Here is a 22897-nt window from a genome sequence, read left to right on the forward strand (position 1 = left end):
CAGAATAGTTGAATGAGCTGTTTCTGTAATTATCCTGGACTGTATCTAACTTCTCCTGTGCCTAGCCTCGCAGCGTAGAGCTGAACCGTAGTGAGTGTACTTCATTGGTGACTGGGTCAATAATCCAAATCATTCCTCTTTATGAGTCTTCAGAGTTCACTGAGTAGCTGAGTGTTTTATTTTTGTTTCTTTAGGGATCGATCTGTTATCATCGTTAATCCCTGCCTGGGTGATAAATTACTGTATAACGCTACAGACCAGTTAATTGCATCATTTGAGAAGCCAGAGGAGGATCCAATCCAACCTGTGGAATGGACTGCTGCTGAGGGAGATTCATTCAATAAAGGATTGCGGCTCATCATCAAACACAACAAGGTCTGTAGTTACTTCTAACATCTACTACTTTTCACACCTCGCATTAGTGTTCATTTCCCACTTACATTGATTTAACTCCTGTCCACAATTCTTTTCCAATCAAGACAGCAAGACCTTCTGTTTATATGGGATATGGTCATATATCCCCATTTCCCCTATATGGGATATCACAGGATATTGGAAACATCCTTTCGACATCCACCTTGTCAAAGCCGTTCAGGATCTTGTATACTTCATTCACTCTTCTAAACTCCCGTGGAAACCAGTTTGTCCAACCTTTCCTCATAAGACAACCCACTCATTCCAGGTATCAATCTAGTAAACCTCCTTTGAATTGCCTCTGATGCATTTACATCCTTCCTCAAATAAGGAGACCAAAACTGCTCACAGTATTCGAGGTGCAGTCTCACCAATGCCTGTATAACTGAAGCACAACATCCTTACTTTTATGTTCAATCCCTCTCGTAATAAAGGATAGCATTCCATTAGCCTTCTTAATTACTTGCTGTACCTGTATACTAACTTTTTGTGACTCATGTACTAGAACACCTAGATCCCTCTGCACCTCAGAATTATGCAGCCACTCTCCACTTAAGTAATACTCTGCCTTTTTGTTCTTCTTGCCAAAGTGAACCACTTCACATTTTCTCAAACTCCATTTGCTAGATCTTTGCCCACCTACTCAGCCTATCTATATCAATTTGCAACCTCCTCGTGTCCTCTTCACAACATACTTTCCAACCTATCTTTGTAAATTTACCTACCATGTCTTCACTCCCCTCATCTAAGTCATTGATGTAAATCGTAAAAAGTTGAGGCCCCAGTACAGACCCCTGTGGGACTCCACTCGTCACATCCTGCCAATCAGACAAAGACCCATTTATGCACACTCTCTGCTCTCTGCCTGCTAGTCAATCTTCTATCCGTGCTAATATGTTACCCCTTACACCATGCACTTTCATTTTCCGTAATCATCTTTGATGTGGCACCTTATCAAATGCCTTCTGGAAATCTAAGTACAGTATGTCTACAGGCTCCCCTTTATCCACTGCGCATGTTATTCCTTCAAAAAACTCCAATAAGTTGGTTAAATATGATTTTCCTTTGACAATACCATGTTGACTCTTCCCAATTGCCTTGAGCTCTTCTAGGTGCCCAGCTATAACCTCCTTAATGATCGATTCTAATAACTTCCCCCCACCCCCCCACACCATGACAGATTTCAAGTTAACTGCCTATAGTTTCCTGTTTCCTGCCTCCCTCCCTCTCTTCTTGAATGGAGGAGTTATATTTGCTCGTGTCCAATCTGATGGAATCTAGCGAATTTTGGAAAATTAGCACCAGTGCATCGACTACCTCATTAGCCATCTCTTTTAAGACCCCAGGATGCAGTCCATCGAGACCCGGAGACTTGCCAGCCTGCAGCTCCATTAATTTGCTCAGTGCTGCTTCCCTGATGATTTCAGTTTCACCAAGTTTCTTTCTCCCGTTCACCTCCTGATTTGCAGCTATTACTGGAATGTTTTTTTGTATCCTCTATAGTGAACGTTTGTTCAAAATATTTGTTCATTTCTTCTGCCATTTTCTTATTATCTACTATTAACTCCCCACTGTCACTCTCTAGAGGACCAACACTCACTTTACCTACTCTTTTCCTGTTTAAATACCTGTAGAAACTCTTGCTATCCGTTTTTATATTTCTAGCTAGCTTCCTCTCATATAATTTCTTTCTCCTGATTAACCTTTTAGTCTTTCTCTGCTATTCTTTATATTCTGTCCAATCATCTGCCCTGCCACTCATCTTTGCGGAGTTGTATGCTTTTTCCTTAAGTTTGAAAGCATCTTTAATTAACCAAGGATGGTGGGTCCTCCGCTTAGAATTTGTCTTTATAATACGAATGTACTTATTCTGAATATTCTGAAATATCCCCTTAAATGTCTGCCACTTCTCTATTGATCTAGCCTAGCTTCCCAGTTCACTTCAGCTAGCTCAGCTTTCATCCCTACATAGTTGCCCTTATTTAAGTTTAATATACTAGTCTTAGACCCACTCTTCTCCCTTTCAAACTGGATGTAATATTCAATCGTATTGTGATCGCTGCTACCTAGGAGTGCCTTTACTCTGAGATCATTAATTAATCCTTCCATATTACGCAATACCAAGTTTAATATAACCTGCTGTCTGGTTGGTTCCAGAACATGCTGCTCTAAGAAACCATCTCGAAAGCATTCTAAGAACTCCTCATCCAGGCTACTACTGCCAATCTGATTTTTCCAGTTTATGTGTAAGATTAAAATCACCCATGATTATTGCTGTCCCTTTATCACAATATTGTCTCTTGAGTACTTTGTCCTATACTGTTAGGGGGCCTGTAGAACACTCCCACTAATGACTTATTTCCCCTACTATTCCTCACCTCTACCCAAACTGATTCTACATCCTGATCTCCTGAACCAGGGTCACCTCTAACTATTGCACCAATGCTCTCTTTGATTAACAGTGCTATCCCTCCACCTTTAGCTAGCTTCCTATTCTTCTTGAATGTCATGAGCCCTTCAATATTAAGGACACGGCGGGATTTTCCGCACCCCCTGCCACCGGGACCTTCCGGTCCCACCGCAAGTCGATGGACTTCTGGCTGGGGTGCCGCCTCACCCGAGGCAGGTCCTGCCCATGACGGGGCCAGAAAATCCCAGCCCCAGTCTTTGTAGTCCTGCAGCCACGTCTCCGTAATTGCTATCAGATCACATTTATGTACTTGAAGAATGTTGGATAACACAAAGCTGACTGTATCTGATTAGTACTCTTTATTAAATCGAGTCAATGAGATGGAAGGCCACAACCTCTTAGATGCAGCGTAATACATATGAACATATATCCCTATAGGTACCAATTTTACCCACAAACCAGGAACTCTTTCAGGAGCTCTCAAATATATTCTTCTTGACTACATATGAACGTACGAAAGAGGAGCAGAAATAGGCCATTCGGCCCCTAGAGCCTGCACCACCATTTAATAAGATCATGGCTAATCTGTTTGTGTTTCGAGTTCCACATTCCCATTACCAACAATAGCCTAACAAGAATCTTATCTATCTCCGCCTTAAAAATAATCAATGACCCCGCTTTCGCCGCCTTCTGAGGCAGAGTTCCAAAGTTGCACAACCCTCTGAATGAAAAAAAATTCTCTTCATCTCTGTCTTAAAAGGATGACCCCTAATTTTGAAACAATGCCCCCAAGTTCTGGACTCACCCACAAGAGGAAACATCCTTTCCACATCCATCTTGTCAAGACCATTCAGGATCTTATATACTTCAATCAAATCACCTCCTCACTCTTCTAAACTCCAGTGGAAACAAGTCCAGTCTGTCCAACCTTTCCTCATAAGACAACCCGCTCATTCCAGGCATCAATCTAGTAAACCTCCTCAGAACCACCTCCAATGCATTTACATTTTTCCTTTAAATAAAGGGACCAAAACTGCACACAGTATTCGAGATGCGGTCTCACCAATGCTCTGTACAACTAAAACATAACATCCTTACTTTTATGTTCAATTCCTCTCATAATAAAGGATAGCATTGCATTAGCCTTCTTGATTACAAGCTGTACCTGCATACTAACCTTTTGTGACTCATGCACGAGTACACCTAGATACCTCTACACCTCGGAATTCTGCAGCTCTTCTCCATTTAAGTAATACTCTGCTTTTTTATTCTTCCTGCCAAAGTGAACAATTTCACATTTTCCTACATTATACTCCATCTGCCAGATGTTTGCCCACTCACTCAACCAATCTATATGCATCTGCAAACTCCTTATGTCTTCTTCACAACATATGTTCCTACCTATCTTTGTGTCATCTACAAATTTAGCCACCATGTCTTCACTCCTCTCATCTAAGTCATTGATGTAAATTGTAAAAAGTTGAGGCCCCAGCACAGACCCCTGCGGGATTCCACTCGTCACATCCTGCCAATCAGAAAAACACCCATTTATGCATACTCTCTGTTTTCAGCCAGCCAGCCAGCCAACCTTCTGTCCAGGCTAATATGTTACCCCCTACTCCATGAGCTTTTATCTTCCGCAATAACCTTTGATATGACACCTTATCAAATGCTTTCTGGAAATCCAAGTACTGTACGTCGACAGGCTCCCCTCTATGACAGCGCATGTTACTCCTTCAAAGCACTCTAATAACTTGGTTAAATATAATTTCCTTTTCATAAAACCATGCTGACTCTTCCCTATTACCTTGAGCTTTTCTAAATGCCAGCTATAACCTCCTTAATGATCGATCCTGTTAACTTCCCCACGACAGATGTCAAGCTAACTGGCCTACAGTTTCCAGTTTTCTGCCTCCCTCCCTCCTTGAATAGAGGGGTTATATTTACTACTTTCCAATCTGATGGAGCCTTTCCAGAATCTGGGGAATTTTGGAAAATTATCACTGACGCATCTACTACCACATTTAAGACCCTAGGATGAAGTCCATCTGGACCTGGGGACTTGTCAGCCCACAGCTCTTTATTATGACAGAGCTGGTGGTAAAGGCTGAGTTGTTCAAACTCCAGAGGGAAACTTGAAACAATTGTCATCACCCATTTCTGCAATTTGTATGTTTCAAGATGCAGGCTTTGAATTCAGTAGTAATAAGACCACCACATCTCTGGTGTTTTATTAATACAAGATTGTAAGCACATACATACATCTACAAAATTACTCCAACAATAACTACAAAAATACCCCAATTAATCTGACTCTGTTACACCCCCATTAAGGCAACAGTAAATTTCATAGATTTAAACAGACCCCTGGCAAAGCACACCCTGGACAGTCACATTCAAAATAAGTTTCTTTCAGCTCTGGGTCCTTGCAGACAGCAGCTTGAGGCTTATAGGCTGGAGGCTTCTCACACTTGTTGGATCTTAAAATGCCGCTACTTTACACACAATCTCCTTTCTCCTTTATACTTTACCTCTTCTAACAATAGCATCCTTTCATCCCACCAATTCTATTAGTAAGCTGAAAATAAGCACATTGCTTGGCGTCATCTACTAGGTGTAAGATTTCACCTGCAGTCTTGAATGGTTTCTTTTAACAAATGCAAATTTATATTTTACCTTCTACCCTCCTTACATTTACCTAATTAACATCTCAAAACTACTATACATCAAAGCTCCCAGACTAGCAGGTTTTAATCCGATTAAGACAGACACACACATAGACACAGACCCCATTAGAACTCTAATTTAAAATAATTTCCAATAACATTATTATATCTTCTTGGCACGCCATCTTTATGCTCAGTACTGCTTCCCCTAGTGATTCTAATTTTACCAAGTTCCTCTCTCCCCTCCACCTCCCGATTTGCAGCTATTAGTGGAATGCTTTTTGTATCCTCTATAGTGAAGACAGAAGCAAAATATTTGTTCATTTCATCCGCCATTTCCTTATTATCTACTATTAACTCCCCATTGTCACTCTCTTGAGGACCAACACTCGCTTTACCTACTCTTTTTCTGTAGAAGCTCTTGCTATCCATTTTTTTCATTGCAAGCTAGCTTCCTCTCATATTCTAATTTCTTTCTCCTGATTAACCATTTAGTCATTCTCTGCCGTCCTTTATATTCTGACCAATCTTCTGACCTGCCACTCATCATTGCGCAGTTATACGCTTTTTCCTTAATTTTGATGCTTTCCCTAACTACTTTAGTTAACCATGGATGGTGGGTCCTCTCCTTAGAATATTTCTTTATAGAAGGAATATATTTATTCTGAATATTCTGAAATATTCCCTTAACTGTCTGCCACTGCTTCGCTATTGATCAATCCTCTAGCCTAGTTGCCCAGTTCACTTCAGCTAGCTCAGCTTTCATCCCCACATAGTTGCCCTTATTTAAGTTTAAAATATTAGTCTTAGACCCACTCTTCTCCCTTTCAAATTGGATGTAAAATTCAATCATATTGTGGTCACTGCTACCTAGGGTTGCCTTAACTCTTGAGGTCATTAATTAATCCTGTCACATTACACAATACCAAGTCTAATATAACCTGGTCTCTGGTTGGTTCCAGAATGTGTTGCTCTAAGAAACTATCTCGAAAGCATTTTATGAACTCCTTATCCAGGCTACTACTGCCAATCTGATTTTTCCAGTTTATATGCAGATTAAAGTCACCCATGATTATTGGCATCCCTTTATCACAAGCACCCAATATTTCTTGTATACTTTGTCCTACATTGTGGTGACTGTTAGGGAGCCTGTAGTCCACTCCCACTAGTGACTTCTTTCCCCTACTATTTCTCATCTCCACCCAAACCGATTCTACATCCTGATCTCCTGAACCAAGGCCATCTCTAACTATCGCACAAATGCCATCCTTGATTAACAGTGCAACCCCTCCACGTTCACCTAACTTCCTATTCTTCTTGAATGTCATATACCCCTCAATATTCAGGACCCAATCTTTGTCGTCCTGCAGCCAGCTCTCCGTAATGGCTATCAGATCATATTTATTTACTTCAATGTGTGCTATCAATTTATTTACTTTGTTATGAATGCTACGTGCATTCAGATTCATGCTAATCTCGGCAAGACTGAATCAGAAAGTCTCCAGAACTCAATTGTCTTTTTATATGTTTAATGGTAAATGAGGGTAAGGGATAGGTCAATAGAGATGCAGTGACAGACTTTTAAAGGAACACGTCAGAATGCACAGAATAGATACATTCCAATGAGAAAGAAAGCTTTCAAGGGGAGGACCCACCATTCATGGTTAACTAAAAAAGTTAAAGGCAGTATCAAACTTAAAGAAAAAGCATATAATTGCTTTATAAAAGCAACATGGTGCTGTTGGGAGGAGTTTAAACTAATTCGGCAGGGGGAGGGGACACAGAATGTTAGCAGAATAGGGACACATCATAATACAGTAAAACAATCAAATCAGAGGGAGTACAGCTGCATTAAGCTTCGAGGAAGTAAGGCAAGGCTGAATGGCCTCTACTTTAATGCCAGGAGTATTACAGGTAAAACGGATGAGTTAAGGGTGAGGATTGACACGTGGAATTGTGATATAGTAGCCATCACTGAGACGTGGTTGAGGAAAGGGCAGGATTGGTAGCTTAACATTCCGGGATATAGAATCTTCAAGCGAGACAGGGGAGGGGGTAAAAGAGGAGGAGGCATTGCATTATTATTTAAGGAGTCAGTTACTGCAGTGAGGAGAGATGATATCTTGGAGGGGGCCTCGAATGAAGCTTTGTGGGTAGAGCTTAGGAATAAAAAAGTGGTAGTCACATTGTTAGGTATTTATTATAGACCTCCAGATAGTCAGCGGGAAATTGAGGAGCAAATATGTGCACAGTTTGTGGAGGTGTGTAAAAACAATAACAATAGGGTAATTATATTAGGTGATTTCAACTTTCCCAACATCAATTGGGATAGACATAGTGTTAAGGGCTTGGATGGAGTGGATTTCTTGAAATGTGTACAGAGGAACTTTTTAGGTCAATATGTAGAGGGTTCAACAAGGGACGGCGCAGTGCTGGACCTAATTCTGGGGAATGAAGCCGGACAGGTGGCTGAGGTGGGCGAGCATTTTAGTGATAGTGACCACAACATGGTGCGGTTTAAGTTTGTTACGGACAAAGAAATCGACAAGTTGCAAAAAAAATGTTCTGGATTGGGGGAGAGTGGATTTTAGTAAAATAAGGCAGGATCTGGCCAAGGTAGACTGGGAACAGTTACTTATGGGGCAATCTACAGAGGAGCAGTGGGAGGTGTTCAAAAAGGAAATGGGGAGGGTACAGGCTCAACATGTTCCCTCTAGGGTGATAGGAAGGAGTAACAAGCCCAGAGAACCACGAATGACCAGAGATATTCAGGTTATGATGAGAAGGAAAAGAGAGGCTTTTAGCAGGTACAAGGGAATCAAATCAGCAGAGGCAGTAGTAGAGTACAGAAAGTGCAGGAGCTTAAGAAAGCAATTAGGAGAGCAAAGAGGGGATATGAGAAAGCTCTGGCTGGTAAAAGTAGGGAAAACCCCAAGATATTCTATAAGTATATCAATGGGAAGAGGATAACCAGGGAAAGAGTAGGGCCCATAAGGGACCAAGGGGGAAATCTATGGGTGGAGCCAGAGGACATCGCTAGAGTGTTGAATGAATACTTCACGTCTGTCTTCACCCAAGAGAATGAGGATGAAGGTATGGAACTTGGGGAGAGAGACTGCGAGGTTCTTAAGCAAATTGATATAGGGAGTGACAAGGTATTGGAGGTGTTGGCAGGCTTAAAAGTGAACAAATCTCCAGGTCCAGATGATTTGTGTCCAGACTGCTGAGGGAGGCAAGGGAGGAGATCGCAGGGGCTCTGACCCAAATTTTTAATTCCTCTTTGGCCACAGGGGAGGTGCCAGAGGACTGGAGAACTGCTAATGTGGTTCCGCTATTTAAGAAGGGTTGTAGAGATAAGCCAGGGAACTACAAGCCAGTGAGTCTCACGTCAGTGGTAGGGAAACTATTGGAGAAAGTTCTGAAGGAGAGCATCTATCTCCACTTGGAGAGACAAGGTTTGATCAGGGATAGTCAGCATGGCTTTGTCATAGGGAGGTCATGCCTAACAAATTTGATTGACTTTTTTGAGAAGGTGACCAGGTGTGTAGATGAGGGTAGTGTAGTTGATGTAGTTTATATGGATTTCAGCAAAGCCTTTGACAATGTCCCACATGGGAGACTTATAAAGAAGGCAAATGCACATGGGATACAGGGTAATTTGATAAGGTGGATTCAAAATTGGCTTAGTTGTGGGAGGCAGAGGATGATGACAGAAGGATGCTTTAGTGACTGGAAGCCAGTGTCCACTGGCATACCACAGGGATCTGTGCTGGGTCCCCTACTATTTGTCATTTATATAAACGACATAGATGACTATGTGGGGGGTAGGATTAGTAAGTTTGTGGATGACACACAGATTGGCTGGGTGGTTAACAATGTGGTTGAGTGTCTTGGGCTATAGGATGATATAGATGGGATGGTCAAATGGGCAGAGAAGTGGCAGATGGAATTTAACCCTGAAAAGTGTGAAGTGATACGCTTTGGAAGGAGTAATTTGACAAGGAAGTATTCAATGAACGGCATGACACTAGGAAGTTCTGAGGAAAAAAGGGACCTTGGCGTGTGTGTCCATAGATCTCTGAAGGCAGAGGGGCATGTTAGTGGGGTGGTGAAAAAGGCATATGGGACACTTGCCTTTATCAATTGAGGCATAGATTACAAAAGTAGGGAGGTCATGTTGGAGTTGTATAGAACCTTGGTTAAGCCACAGCTGGAGTACTGTGTGCAGTTCTGGTCGCCACATTATAGGAAGGATGTGATTGCACTGGAGGAGGTGCAGAGGAGATTCACCAGGATGTTGCCTGGGATGAAACACAAGTTACGAAAAGAGGTTGGATAGACTTGGGTTGTTTTCATTGGAGCAGAGAAGACTGAGGGGCGACCTGATCGAGGTGTACAAGATTATGAGGGGCATGGACAAGGTGGATAGGGAGCAGCTGTTCCCCTTAGTTGAAGGGTCAGTCACAAGGGGGCATAAGTTCAAGGTGAGGGGCAGGAGGTTTAGGGGGATGTGAGGAAAAACTTTTTTACCCAGAGGGTGGTGACAGTCTGGAATGCACTGCTTGGGAGAGTGGTGGAGGCGGGTTGCCTCACATCCTTTAGAAAGTACCTGGATAAGCACTTGGCACGTCATAACATTCAAGGTTATGGGCCAAGTGCTGGTAAATGGGATTAGGTAGGTAGTTCAGGTGTTTCTCACGTGTCGGTGCAGACTCGATGGGCCGAAGGGCCTCTTCTGCACTGTGATTCTGCAATTCTGTGATAATTGCGCAAAGACAGGTGGCAGGTCAGAATATTGCAAAGAATGACAAAAAGATTAATGAGGAGAGAACAATTAAGAGTATGAAAGATAGCTAGAAACATAAAGACGGATTGTATGAGTTTCTATAGATATTTAAATAAGATAAGAGTTAAAGTGAGCATTAGTCCTGTAGAAAATGTGCCTGGGGAATTGGTAATGGAAAGTAGGGAGATGGTCGATGAATTGAACAGGTATTTTGCATCGATCTTAATTATACAGGACTCAAGTAACACCCCAGAAATAGCTGCAAATCAGGAAATGGAAGAGAAGACGGAACTCAGAAAAATTGCAATCACCAGGGAAGTGGTATTGAGCAAATTGTTGAAGCTGTGGGCTGACAAATCCCCAGGTCCCGATGGACTTCATCCCAGGGTCCTGAAAGAAGTGACTAGTGAGATAGTTGATACATTGGTGTTAAATGTCCCAAATCCCCTAGATTCAGGGAAGGTTACATTGGATTGGAAAATAGCAAATGTAACTCCTTTATTCAAAAAGTGAGGGAGACAGAAAGCAGGAAACTACGGGCTAGTTAGCCTAACATCTGTCATAGGAAAAATGTTAGAAGCTATTATTAAAGATGTTATAACAGGGCACTTAGAAAAATTTAAGGCAATCAGGCAGAGTCAACATGGTTTAAGAGAAATCATGTTTAACCGATTTATTGGAGTCCTTTGAAGGAGCCACTTGTGCTGTGGATAAAGGGGAACCAGTGGATGTACTGTGCTTAGATTTCCAGAAGGCATTTGATAAGGTGCCATATCAAAGGTTATTGCAGAAAATAAAAGCTCATGGTGTGGGGGTAACATATTGGCATGGATAGAAGATTGGCTAGCTAACAGGAAGCAGAGAGTTAATTTAGATGAAGGGACCAAAATTGCAAAAATTTCTGATGAGACAAAGATAGGTAGGAAAGTAAATTGTGAAGGGGACATAAGGAGTCTACAAAGGGACATAGGTTAAGTGAGCGGGAAAAGATCTGGCAAATGGAGTATAACGTGGGAAAATGTGAAATTGTCTATTTTGGCAGGAAGAATAAAAAAGAAGCTTATTACCTAAATGGTGAGAGATTGAGGAGCTCAGATTCAGAGGGATCTGGGTGTCCTAGTGCACGAATCACAAAAGGCTAGTATCTAAGCACAGCAAGTGATTAGGAAAGCTAATAGAATGTTATCGTTTATTGTGAGGGGAATTGAATACAAAAGTAGGGAGATTATGCTTCAGTTGTACAGGGCACTGGTGAGACCACATCTGGAGTACTGTGTGCAGAACTGGCCACCTTATTTAAGGAAGGATGTAAATGCATTAGAAGCAGTTCAGTGAAGATTTACTAGACGAATACTTGGAATGAGCGGGTTGTCTTATGAGGAAAGGCTGGACGGGTTAGGCTTGTATCCACTGGAGTTTAGAAGAGTAAGAGGTGACGTGATTGAAACATATAAGGTCCTGAGGGGCCTTGAAAGGGTCAACGTGAAAAGGATAATTCCTCTTGTGGGAGAACCTAGAACTGGAGTGACCGTTTAAAAATAAGGGGTCGCTCATTTAAGATAGGGATGAGGAGAAATTTTTTCTGAGGGTTTTGAGTCTTTGGAACTCTTCCTCAGAAGCAGTGGGAGCAGAGTGTTAGAATATCTTTAAGGCAGAGGTAAATAGATTATTGATAAGCAAGGGGGTGGCAGGTTATTGGGTTAGGCAGGAATGTGGGGTTACAATCAGATCAGCCATGACCTTATTGAATGGCGGAGCAGGCTCGAGGGGCTGAGTGGCCTCCTCCTGCTCCTGATTCATATGTTCATATGACATGCACCTAACGTGATGCCATTATTTCAGACCATTACAACTGTTTAGTTCATCTCCCTTCAGTTCACTCACTAAAGAGTGGGTATCAGTCATAGTATTCCTTTAATCTCTTCTCACTAACACAAGACCATTATACTAGATTACTAACCTGCAGTCACTTTGACTGATTAACCATCCAGGAACAGAGATAAGAAATATATTTAATGAGGTAATGCCCTGACCATTCCCGACCTGACCCTGCAGATTGAGAGCTAATGCACTTATAGTAAGTTTTTACAATATATATGACTATTCTGCCTGGTACACTTCTCCCTGCTACCTCAGTTGCCCAGCCAAAGAGCTGCAGGATACTGTGGAGTAACAGAGAATTGGTGTGAGACGATGATCATTCAGACATTTCTGTAAATCAGAGATGTCAAATTTGTTGTGCAGTGGCTCTGATTTGACAGCCTGACGCTTAGCTTGGGCCATGTTCAGCAAGAGGCATTGGGTGTAGTGGGATTGAAATTAGAATGTGTTAGAGCCATTTTATTCTATTGGCATAAAACTGGCACAATATAAGCCCATTTCTGGGTGCTGGGTTCTGCACCTATTCAATGTTGGCGTTATGACCACACTGTGTTGTTCCTCATTACTATTGGGCATCTCTGGTATCTGCCTAAAATCAGCATTAGATAATTTGCAAAGGACCCTGTGCCTGTAAGATGCGCAAAGAACTTGGTAAAGCACGTGCAGTGCAGGCTCCAACAAGTCTTTCTAGTTCTTCAGCTGCCTAACCAGCTGTGCAAAATTTAACAACACCGTGTCTCAGGCTGTTAAAAAACCATGTTCAGGAGTCATAGCACTAGCACGCCACAGGCCGATTGCACCTGAGGTTTGACATCCCGATCCAAATCAAGCTATCTAGGGTAATTGGAGAAAGAACTATTTCCTCTGGTTGAGCAAACCATAAGAAAGGGGCATAACGCAAAATTAGGTCATTCAGGAGTGAAATCAGGGCGTATTTGTTCTCGTAGTGTCATTGAAATCTGGAACTCCCCCACGAGGCTGTCGATTGTGAAGTTGGTAGATTTTTGTGGAGATTAGCAACACATATGGAACCAAGGTGTGTAAATAAAGTTGAAGTACAAATCAACAATGCTCTAATTGAAGAGGAACAGGCTCAAAGGATTGAATGGTCACTTCGTGTTCCTATGTAAACTCAAGGGTTTACAAACTTGGGATTAAGAGCCCACCACTTAGTGTGGGGCTGGGCTCACTGGTAGGTTCCCTCCCATGAAGGACATTTATGACTCAGTTGGGCTTTTCGTATTTCTTTATTTTCTTGCACGAGCCACAGATGATCAGCTTTGTTGAATTTAATTCTAAGGTAAGATCTGAACTCATGACTTCTGGGTTGTTTGTCTGATAGTGTTACCACTGGCACGCTGGACCATGGTGCGATTTTCCCAGGGTGACTCTACTCTTTCCTGTGTCTTGTTCCAATAGCTGGTGAAACAGGTGACCTGGCACGGAAAGGGCGATTATTTGGCGACGGTTATCCCAGACAATGGCAACGCACAGGTCCTCATCCATCAGCTGAGCAAGCGCCGGAGTCAGAATCCCTTCCGGAAGAACAAAGGATTGGTGCAGTGTGTCCTCTTCCATCCAATCAGGCCGTACTTCTTCGTGGCTACACAGCGCTACATCCGTGTGTACAACCTCCTCAAGCAGGAACTCACCAAGAAACTAATGGCCAACTGCAAGTGGGTGTCAAGCATGGCCGTACACCCTGGGGGTGAGTCATTTCTGATCATCTTGTCCAAGAGAGCTGCCCTGATGATAGAGACGCTGACCATTCTGTAAGGAGCTGAGTTAATCTGACTGGAGGTGACTCTGTTTAACTCGGGGAAGCAGGACGTTGGGAGGTCATGACAATAATCTATGTGGCAATGCAGCTGTCGGGCTCTGACTCACTTGGCCTGTGACTCTCGGTGCTTCTTATAATTTTCTGCCTTCCAACAGAAGCTTTGATGGTGACCAATGTGTTAAAAAGTGAATTTTGTGCTGAACTTTCAGCCCAATTCCAGAACTTAAATGCCTCAGACCTGGAACTGTCCTCATTGTTCCCACCAGTTTCTCGTCCGTCCCCCAGTGTTGAACTTTTTAAAATGTAATATCATACCCTAGGTCAAGGACTGTGATAAGAAAGTGGGCAGTCACTCTCTATTTCAGCCTGAGTTGGTCCCTAGTTTAATGCTGCAACATCTATAGAGCTCTGAAGCCATCAACCAAATCATCACACATTTCCTCTTTTAGTTTCTTGTCCCCATTGGTCCCTGGAGCTTGCTGAAAATGGCTGTTCCTCTCCTGGCTGCTGCCTGCCCCATAATCTATCCCCTGCCGTTTGTGTGGCCTGTAAACTATACTGGAAAACTCAGGTGTCCGGGGGGTCCGTGGAGGTGAAATGGTTCCTACTCCACGCAGCTAAGGAACTGTGTGTTTTGGGTAGGTGTTATAGCGAGTTGGGGAGGAGGTTATTCTGGTGACCTTGTGATTTGGCCTGGCATTTCCATTCCCGTTCCCGTAATCTTCACACACAGCAGCACGTTAAGCTCATCTTTCCATAGAAAGCTGTGGCCCCTCACCATGACCAGTGCAGCATCCAGCTACCTCCTCACTCCAGAGCCTGATCTCAGTAACCGTGTGTGAGGACAGATTTCTTGACCTGCTCAGTGATCGCCCTTATTGTGGGCTATGGAGCTAAAGCGGGTTAATGGAGTTCATGTACAGAGTAGCCATGATCTAAGTGAATGGCAGAATAGGCTCAAGGGGCTGAATGTCGTACTGTTTCTGTGTCCCTATCTGCAGTCATGGTTTCACTGGACACGTTGACATAAGGCTGGCCTTTTCTGTTCTGGTTGATATCCTTTGTGCTTCTACCTTGTACCCCAGCCCCTCCCCAGACTCCGCTCCAGGGTTCTGAACATTCCCTCATCCCTAAGGATCACCGAGTGAGCTGTGCCTGTCCCAAGTGCTGATGCTTAATCACTGTTTTTGAATGTGTTCACAGGTGATAACCTGATCTGTGGAAGTTATGACAGTCGCCTGGCCTGGTTCGACCTGGACCTTTCTACCAAGCCTTACAAAGTGCTCAGGTTAGTGTTTCACCAGAACCACAGGACTGCTGATGCATTATTTGTCACTGGGCACAGGTTTTCCAGCAGCTCTCTAGCGGGGTGTGGGGTATCCCTGGTGCTCTCTAGCGGAGCGCTGGCGGGGTGTGGGGTATCCCTGGTTCTCTCTGGCGGGGTGTGGGGTATCCCTGGTGCTCTCTGGCGGGGTGTGGGGTATCTCTGTGCTCTCTAGCGGAGCGCTGGCGGGGTGTGGGGTATCCCTGGTGCTCTCTGGTGGGGCGTGGGCTCCCCTGCCAGCGGGGCGTAGGGCTCTGCAAACCTAGCATAGACTTACCACCTACTATCTGTCCTTAGTTGGACAGAGTTAGTGTTGTTATTGGTGCGTTGGTGAGGCTTATTACAGTCGAGTAAGGGTGTAGAGTTCTGTATTACAGTGATTCTGAAGGAGATGTGAATGTGTTCTGGTGCCATATGGGTTCAGGATTGGTTAAACCAGTCTTGAGTTGAGACACAGCATTACCAGATTGATGTTGGCCAGATGAAGGCTGTGCTGTGGGTGTAGTTCTCTCTCCCCCTTCAGTACTGCCAACTTTGGCCCCTCGATTCTGTCATCTCCTCGGGGATTTGAGAGACTCAGCTACTGTGTACGTGTCAGTGTTGGTGCACACTTGTTTTGGTGTTTCAGGGTTTAATAACTGTGCTGGGGAGGTAGTGCACACACTCTCAATTGATATGGATATGGACCAACAGCATGGGGCAAAGTTCATCATGGAATGAGCAGAAAGGTTAATCTGTTACAGTGACTGGATGAATAAATCTAATCTCTGGGACTCTGATGGGACCTTGGGGTCACAATTTGTGTTTTTATTTTACACTGGAACGTTAGCATTACTGGCAAGTCCAATATTTATCACCTGGGAACTTGGTGATGGGCCTTCTCGCTGACGTGCCCCAGTCCTCCTGGCACTGTTAGGGTGGTAGTGCTGGTATAGGGACCCAGTGATAATTTGTTTCTCTATCACTCAGACAGTATTATTCCCTTAGTGAGTACTGCAATGTTTGATATAATAATGACCACTTATTTATTCATTCTGCTGACAGGCATCACAAGAAAGCTCTCCGGGGAGTAGCGTTCCACAAACATTACCCACTTTTCGCCTCCGCATCCGACGATGGCACTGTCATTGTCTGCCATGGAATGGTTTACAGGTTTGTGCCTCTCTCTTGCTTTCTCTCCATGCCTCTCTCTCTGTGCATGTGTGTATATAGCTGTCTGTGTGACTCTTTCTGTTTTGCCCCCCACTCCCCCTTCCCTTGATGAGTGTGCATGTATATAAATCTTTTGAAGTTAGCAGAGCAAGTTGAAAAGGCTATTTAAAAAAAAGTAATGTATGCCCCATCGAGTCCACGCCAGCTCTCCCCAGAGCAATCCAGTTAGTCCCACCCTCTCTCCCGCTTTATCCCTGTAGCTCCACAAGTTTTCTTTTATTCGTTCATGGAATGTGGGTGTCACTCGCAAGGCCAACATTCGTTGCCCATCCTTAATTGCCTTTGAACTGAGTGGCTTGCTGGGTCATTTCAGAGTGTTGGGTCTGGAGTCACATTGTAAGACAGACCAGGTAAGGACAGCAAGTTTCCTTCCCTAATGGACATTAGTGAACCAGATGGGTTTTTACAGCAATTGATGGTAGTTTCATGGTCACCGTTACTGAGACTAGCTTTTGTGTTCCTGATTTTTATTAACTGAATTTAAATTCCACCAGCTGCCGTGGTGGGATTTGAACCCATGTCCCCTCGGCATTACCATGAGCCTCTGGATTACTGGTCCAGTGACATTACCACTACGCCATCATCTCCCTGCTAGTCAAACACAATGGGCCAAAAGGCCTCCTGTGCTGTGTATGTCTCCCCCCTCTATCTGCATGTCATTCTCTTGTTTTAAGTGTATTTTTGTCAGTTCTGACCCTCCCCTCTGCTTTGTGTTATATCCCATCCTTTGACTTGCTGGCAACCCAGGGAAAGATAACCCCACTCCTCGAACATTTAAATTAGGAGCAGGAATAGGCCATTCGGCCCCTCAAGCTTGCTCCACCCTTTTTATAAGATCATGGCTGATCTGATTGTGGCCTCAACTCTGCTTCCCTGTCTGCCCACATAACCTTTGACTCCCTTGTTAATCAAGAATCTATCCAACTCAGCCTTAAAAATATTTAATGACCCTGGCTTCACTGCTAGTATTAGATTCAAAGAGGAGTCATATAAAATTGCTAGAAAATGTAGCAGCCCAAGGAATGGGAGCAGTTTAAAATTCAGCAAAGGAGGATAAAGAGGTTGATCAAGAGGGGAAAATAAAATATGCAAGGAACATAAAAGCGGACTGTAAAAGCTTCCATAAGTATGTGAAAAGAAAAAGGTTCATGAAGACAAATGTAGGTCCCTTGCAGTCTGCAACAGGAGAATTTAAGATAGAAAACAACTACTTTAGTTCTGTCTTCATGGAAGACGACACAAATAACTTCTCAGAAATACTAGGGAACCAAAGGTCTAGTGAGGAGGAGGAATTGAAGGAAATTAGCATTAGTAAAAAAAAAGTGCTGGAGAAATTAATGGGACTGAAAGCCGATAAATCCTCAGGGCCTGGAGTGGCCATGGAAATAGTGGATATGTTGGTTGTCATCTTCCAAAATTCTGTAGACTCTGGAACAGTCCCAGCAGATTGGAGGGTGGTGAATGTAACCCCACTATTTAAAAAAGGAGGGAGGGAAAAAACAGGGAATTAGGCCGGTTAGCCTAACATCAGTAGGGAAAATGCTAGAATCTATTATAAAGGACATGATAACAGGACACCTTAGAAAATATCAATGGGATTAGACAAAGTCAACATGGATTTATGAAAGGGAATTCATGTTTGACAAGCCTGCTGGACTTTTTTGAGGATGTAACTAGTAGAATAGATAAGGGAGAACCAGTGGATGTGATGTATTTGGATTTTCAGAAACCTTTTGATAAAGTCCCACATAAGAGATTAGTGTGCAAAATTAAAGTACATGGGATTGGGGGTAATATATTGGCATGGATTGAGAATTGATTAGCAGACAGGAAACAGAGTAGGAATAAATGGGTCTTTTTTGGAACGGCAGGCATCGGTGCTTGGGCCCCAGCTATTCAGTTTTCTGACGACACAAACTAAATGGGAATATGAGCGGTGAGGAGGATGTAAAGAGGCTTCAAGGTGATTTGGACAAGTTGAGTGAGTGGGCAAATACATGGCAGATGCAGTATAATGTAGATAAATGCGAAGTTATCCACTTTGATAGGAAAAACAGAATGGCAGAGTATTATTTAAATGGTGTTAGATTGGGAAATGTTGGTGTACAAAGAGACCTGGGTGTCCTTGTACACCAGTCACTGAAAGCAAGCATGCAGGTGCAGCAAGCAGTTAAGAAGGCAAATGGGATGTTGGCCTTCAATGTGAGAGGACTTGAGTACAGGAGCAAGGATGTCTTACTGCAGCTGTACAGCAGGGCCCTTGGTGAGACCACACCTGGAATATTGTGTGCAGTTCTGGTCTCCTTACCTAAGAAAGGATATACTTGCCATAGAGGGAGTGCAGCGAAGGTTCACCAGACTGATTCCTGGGATGGTAGGATTTTTGTATGAAGAGAGATTGGGTTGACTGGGCCTGTAATCACGAGTTAGAAGAATGAGATGGGATCTCATTAAAATCGATAAAATTCCGACAGAGATGGACAGACTGGATGCAGGGATGATGTTTCCTCCGGCTGGGGTGTCTGGAACAAGGGGTCACGGTCTCAGGATACAGGGTAGGCCATTTAGGTCTGAGATGAGGAGAAACTTCTTCACTTAGAGGGTGGTGAACCTGTGGAGGCCAAGTCACTGAATATATTTAAGAAGGAAATAGATTTCTAGACACTAAAGGAGTCAAGGATATGGGGAGAGGGTGGGAGTTTGGCATTGAGATAGAGGACCAGCCCTGATCATATTGAATGACAGAGCAGGCTCAAATGGCCTACTCCTCCTATTTTCAGTTTCTATGCTATCTGGGAAAGAGAATTCCTTAGACTAATGCCCCTCTAAGAAAAAGTTTCTCATCATCTCGGTCTTAAATGGGAGACCCCTTATTTTTAAACTGTCCCCTAGTTCTAGTCTCTCCCACAAGAGGAAATATCCTCTTTGAATCCACCCTGTCAAGTCCCCTCAGGATCTTGTATGTTTCAATACGATCGCCTCTCACTCTCCTAAACTCCAATGGATACAGGCCCATCCTGTTGAACCATTCCTCATAAGAAAATCCCTTCATCCCAGGAATCAGTCGAGTCAGCCTTCTCTAAACTGCTAATGCAATTATATCCTTTCTTGAAGAAGGAGACAAACTGTACACAGTACTCCAGATCCAGTCTCACCAACTCCCTGTACAACTGTAGCAATACATCCCTACTTATGTTCCATTCTCCTTGCAATAAACGCCATCTGCCTTCCTAATTACTTGCTGTTCCTGCATACTAACTTTGCGATTCATGTACAAGGACACCCAGATCCCTCTGCACCGCAGAGTTGTGCAATCTCTCTCTATTTAAATCTATTGCTTTTCTATTCTTCCTGCCAAAGTGGACAAGTCTACATTTTCCCACATTATACTCCATCTGCCATGTTTTGCACACTCACTGAACGTATCTCTACCCCTTTGTAGACTCCATATGTCCTCTTCACAACCTACTCTCCTACCTTTGTGTCATCAGCAAATTTAGCTATCATACATTCTGCCCCTTCATTCAAGTCATTGATGTAGATTGTAAATAGCTGAGGCTCCAGCACTGACCCCTGTGGCACTCCACGAGTTACATCTAGCCAACCTGAAAATGACCCATTTATCCCTACTCTCTGCTTCCTGTTAGCTAGCCAATCCTCTGTTAACCATGTTAATATACTACCCCCTATCATGTACTCTTATCTTTGATGGGGCACCTCGTCAAATGCCTTTTGGAAATCCAAGTACTGGGCTCCCCTTGATCCACGTTGTTTGTTACTTCCTCAAAGAACTCTAATAAACATGATTTCCCTTTCACAAAGCCATGTTGACTCTGCCTGATTGCATTGAGATTTTCTAAGTGCCCCACTATAGCCTCCTTAATAATAGATTCCAGCATTTTCTCTATAACAATGTTAAGCTAACTGGCCTGTAATTTCCTGCTTCCTGTCTCCCTCCTTTCTTGGATAGAGGAGTTACATTCGCTATTTTCTAGTCTGATGGGACCTTCCAGAATCTAGGGAATTTTGGAAAATTACAACCAATGCATCTATTCTCTCAACAGCCACTACTTTTAAAACCCTGGGATGCAGGCCATCAGATCCTATGGACTTATCAGCCTTGAGTTCTAATAGTTTTCTCAGTCCCCTTTCCCTAGTGATTGTAATTAAGTTCCTTCCTCTGTACAAGTATTTCCGGGATGTTATTTGTGTCTTCTACAGTGAAGACAGAGACAAAATATCTGTTCAACACTTATTTCCTATTATTAGTTCCCCAGACTCTTTCTCTAGAGGACCAATGCTCACTTTAATTACCATTTTCCTTTTAGAAACTCTTACTGTTTTAATATTTCTAGCTAGCTTTCTCTTTGACCCCAATCTCTTTATTTTTTTTAGTCAGCCTTTGCTGTTTAAATCCTGTCCAATCTTCTGACCTACTACTAATCTTTGCAGAACTGTATGCTTTTACTTTGCCTGAATAGCTGTAGTGTTGGCCCCTCACCCTCCATCCACACTCAGGGCTGAGTTGGCCAATCTTGGCTAGTTTCAGGGCGTCAATAGACCACCATAGGCCCTGGATTTAAAGGGAGAGAAATTCCTTCAGGGCTGTGCTCCTAACTGACCTGCAGTATTGGCTGAGGACTCATCTGTGATGCTGCTTGTAGTTGAACATCCTGCTGGTACACACAGGTGGGGGTTGGCCCCCAGGACAATTTACCAAAGGGCCACTGACCTCCTGTGGAACTGCAGAGAGTGCGAATCAGTGCGAGGAAAGGAGAAAACTTGTCGTTTGCACAACTGCTTTAAAATGAAACTTTTCTTTTGCTTTCAGTGACCTGCTCCAGAATCCACTGATTGTCCCTGTGAAGTTGCTGAGAGGCCATGAAATAACACGAGACCTGGGGGTTTTGGATGTGACCTTCCACCCCACTCAGCCCTGGCTCTTCTCCTCCGGAGCGGACTGCACCATCCGTCTCTTCACGTAACACTCAGCCGCTCATACCCAACTCGCCTGGGCTTTCTACTCTTCCGAGAGCCCCACCCATTGCTAACCTTCCAGGAAGTTTTTTGTTATTTTATAAGCTTCTGCTCACTTCATCCCATCACATGGCATTGGGCAGTTCAGGATGACCAGTGTTCATAACCAATGTCTTCTTCCTGGTATCCTTGAGAAATTGGTCTGTTTCTGCCACATGATATCTGCTGGACATGTCAGCATCATTGTGCCATAGGGAAAAATACCATGGCCAGAGGCATTAACACTGCCTTAGTTTGTCACTCCTTAGACCCATTTTCATTGTTACGCATTGTCAAACCCATACATTTTCTACCCCACCCCCTCAGTACTAATACACATTGACAGATATCCACCTGGGTTGGGATGGACCAGAGCCCCACACACATCACCAGTTTGGTCCTCCCTCCCATAGGCCAAACATTTCACACCTCCTGTCACTTCAGTTTGATTTCAGTAATCTCTTCCTGACTATTTTTTGTTGTGGGGGGTGGGGTTTAGTGTGCCAGACTAGCAACTGAGATTCTGTGAATTGCCAGAATGTGTTTTTGATTTAAAATAGCAGCAAAAAAAGAAATTAAATCCATTAGTTTCATTTCATTTAGGAAATATTGAGAACACTGGATATTTCAATATGCTGTCATTAGTGGATTACAGCTGGTTTAAGCCCTTTTGAGTTCACTGGTTTACCCCACCTCCAGTCTGTGCAAAGGGCATCATCACCCTCCCTTTCCCATCCTAAAAATGGAGGCTCAGAGAGGATCTCAATCTCCCACCCTCCACACCGCCCCTGTTCAAACCCCAACCCGGCAACTGGGGAATTTAAATGTTGTGAATTCAATAAATTTGGTATCATTAACAGTAACCACAAAACCACCAGATTGTCCACTAACACCTCAATTAAATCTTCCCTCAGCCTCCTCTGTTCCAAATAAAACAATCCCAATCTTTCCCCATTCCTAGAACCATCCTCATAAATAATCTCTCTAGTGTGATTACATCCTTCCTGTAATGCAGTGATCAGCACTGTACACCTGTACAAAGCCCTCTACCTATGGTCTATAGCCTAACTAGTGTTTTATATAGTTCTACATTACCACCCCCTCATACTTTAAGCCTTGGCCAATAAAGGAAGGAATTCCATGTGCCATCTTATCGACCTGTCCTGCTGCCTGCAGGAGTTGTGGACATGCAGTCTAAGTTCCCTCTCCACTTATCAGAATCCTACCAATTATTACACCTTCCCTTGCTTTACTTATCCTTCCCCAAATACATTACCTCTCACTTCTCTGGATTGAATTCCATGATTTATACCATCTCAGATTATTTTACAATAATTTAGGCTAACTGCTTGGAATTACTCAATCTATCCCCTTCTCCCATTTTAAACAATGGTACATTGGTGGCAGT

At 43.3% G+C, this 22897-nt stretch overlaps 1 protein-coding gene across 1 annotated transcript in view; it reads left to right on the forward strand.

Annotated features, from left to right (window-relative positions):
• The window catches only part of bop1 (BOP1 ribosomal biogenesis factor), a 170269-nt gene extending 148148 nt beyond the window's left edge, over positions 1-22121 (forward strand). Inside the window, exons 12-16 of the mRNA XM_078536128.1 lie at positions 195-375; positions 13577-13865; positions 15141-15225; positions 16306-16413; positions 21305-22121. Of these exons, the coding sequence (XP_078392254.1) occupies positions 195-375; positions 13577-13865; positions 15141-15225; positions 16306-16413; positions 21305-21458 (817 nt within the window). The 3' untranslated portion in view covers positions 21459-22121. The remainder of the gene's footprint in view (positions 1-194; positions 376-13576; positions 13866-15140; positions 15226-16305; positions 16414-21304) is intronic.
• Positions 22122-22897: the final 776 nt, after the last annotated feature.

This window comes from Cetorhinus maximus, chromosome 3 (genome assembly GCF_964194155.1).
Source record: "Cetorhinus maximus chromosome 3, sCetMax3.hap1.1, whole genome shotgun sequence".
Lineage (NCBI taxonomy): Eukaryota > Metazoa > Chordata > Chondrichthyes > Lamniformes > Cetorhinidae > Cetorhinus > Cetorhinus maximus.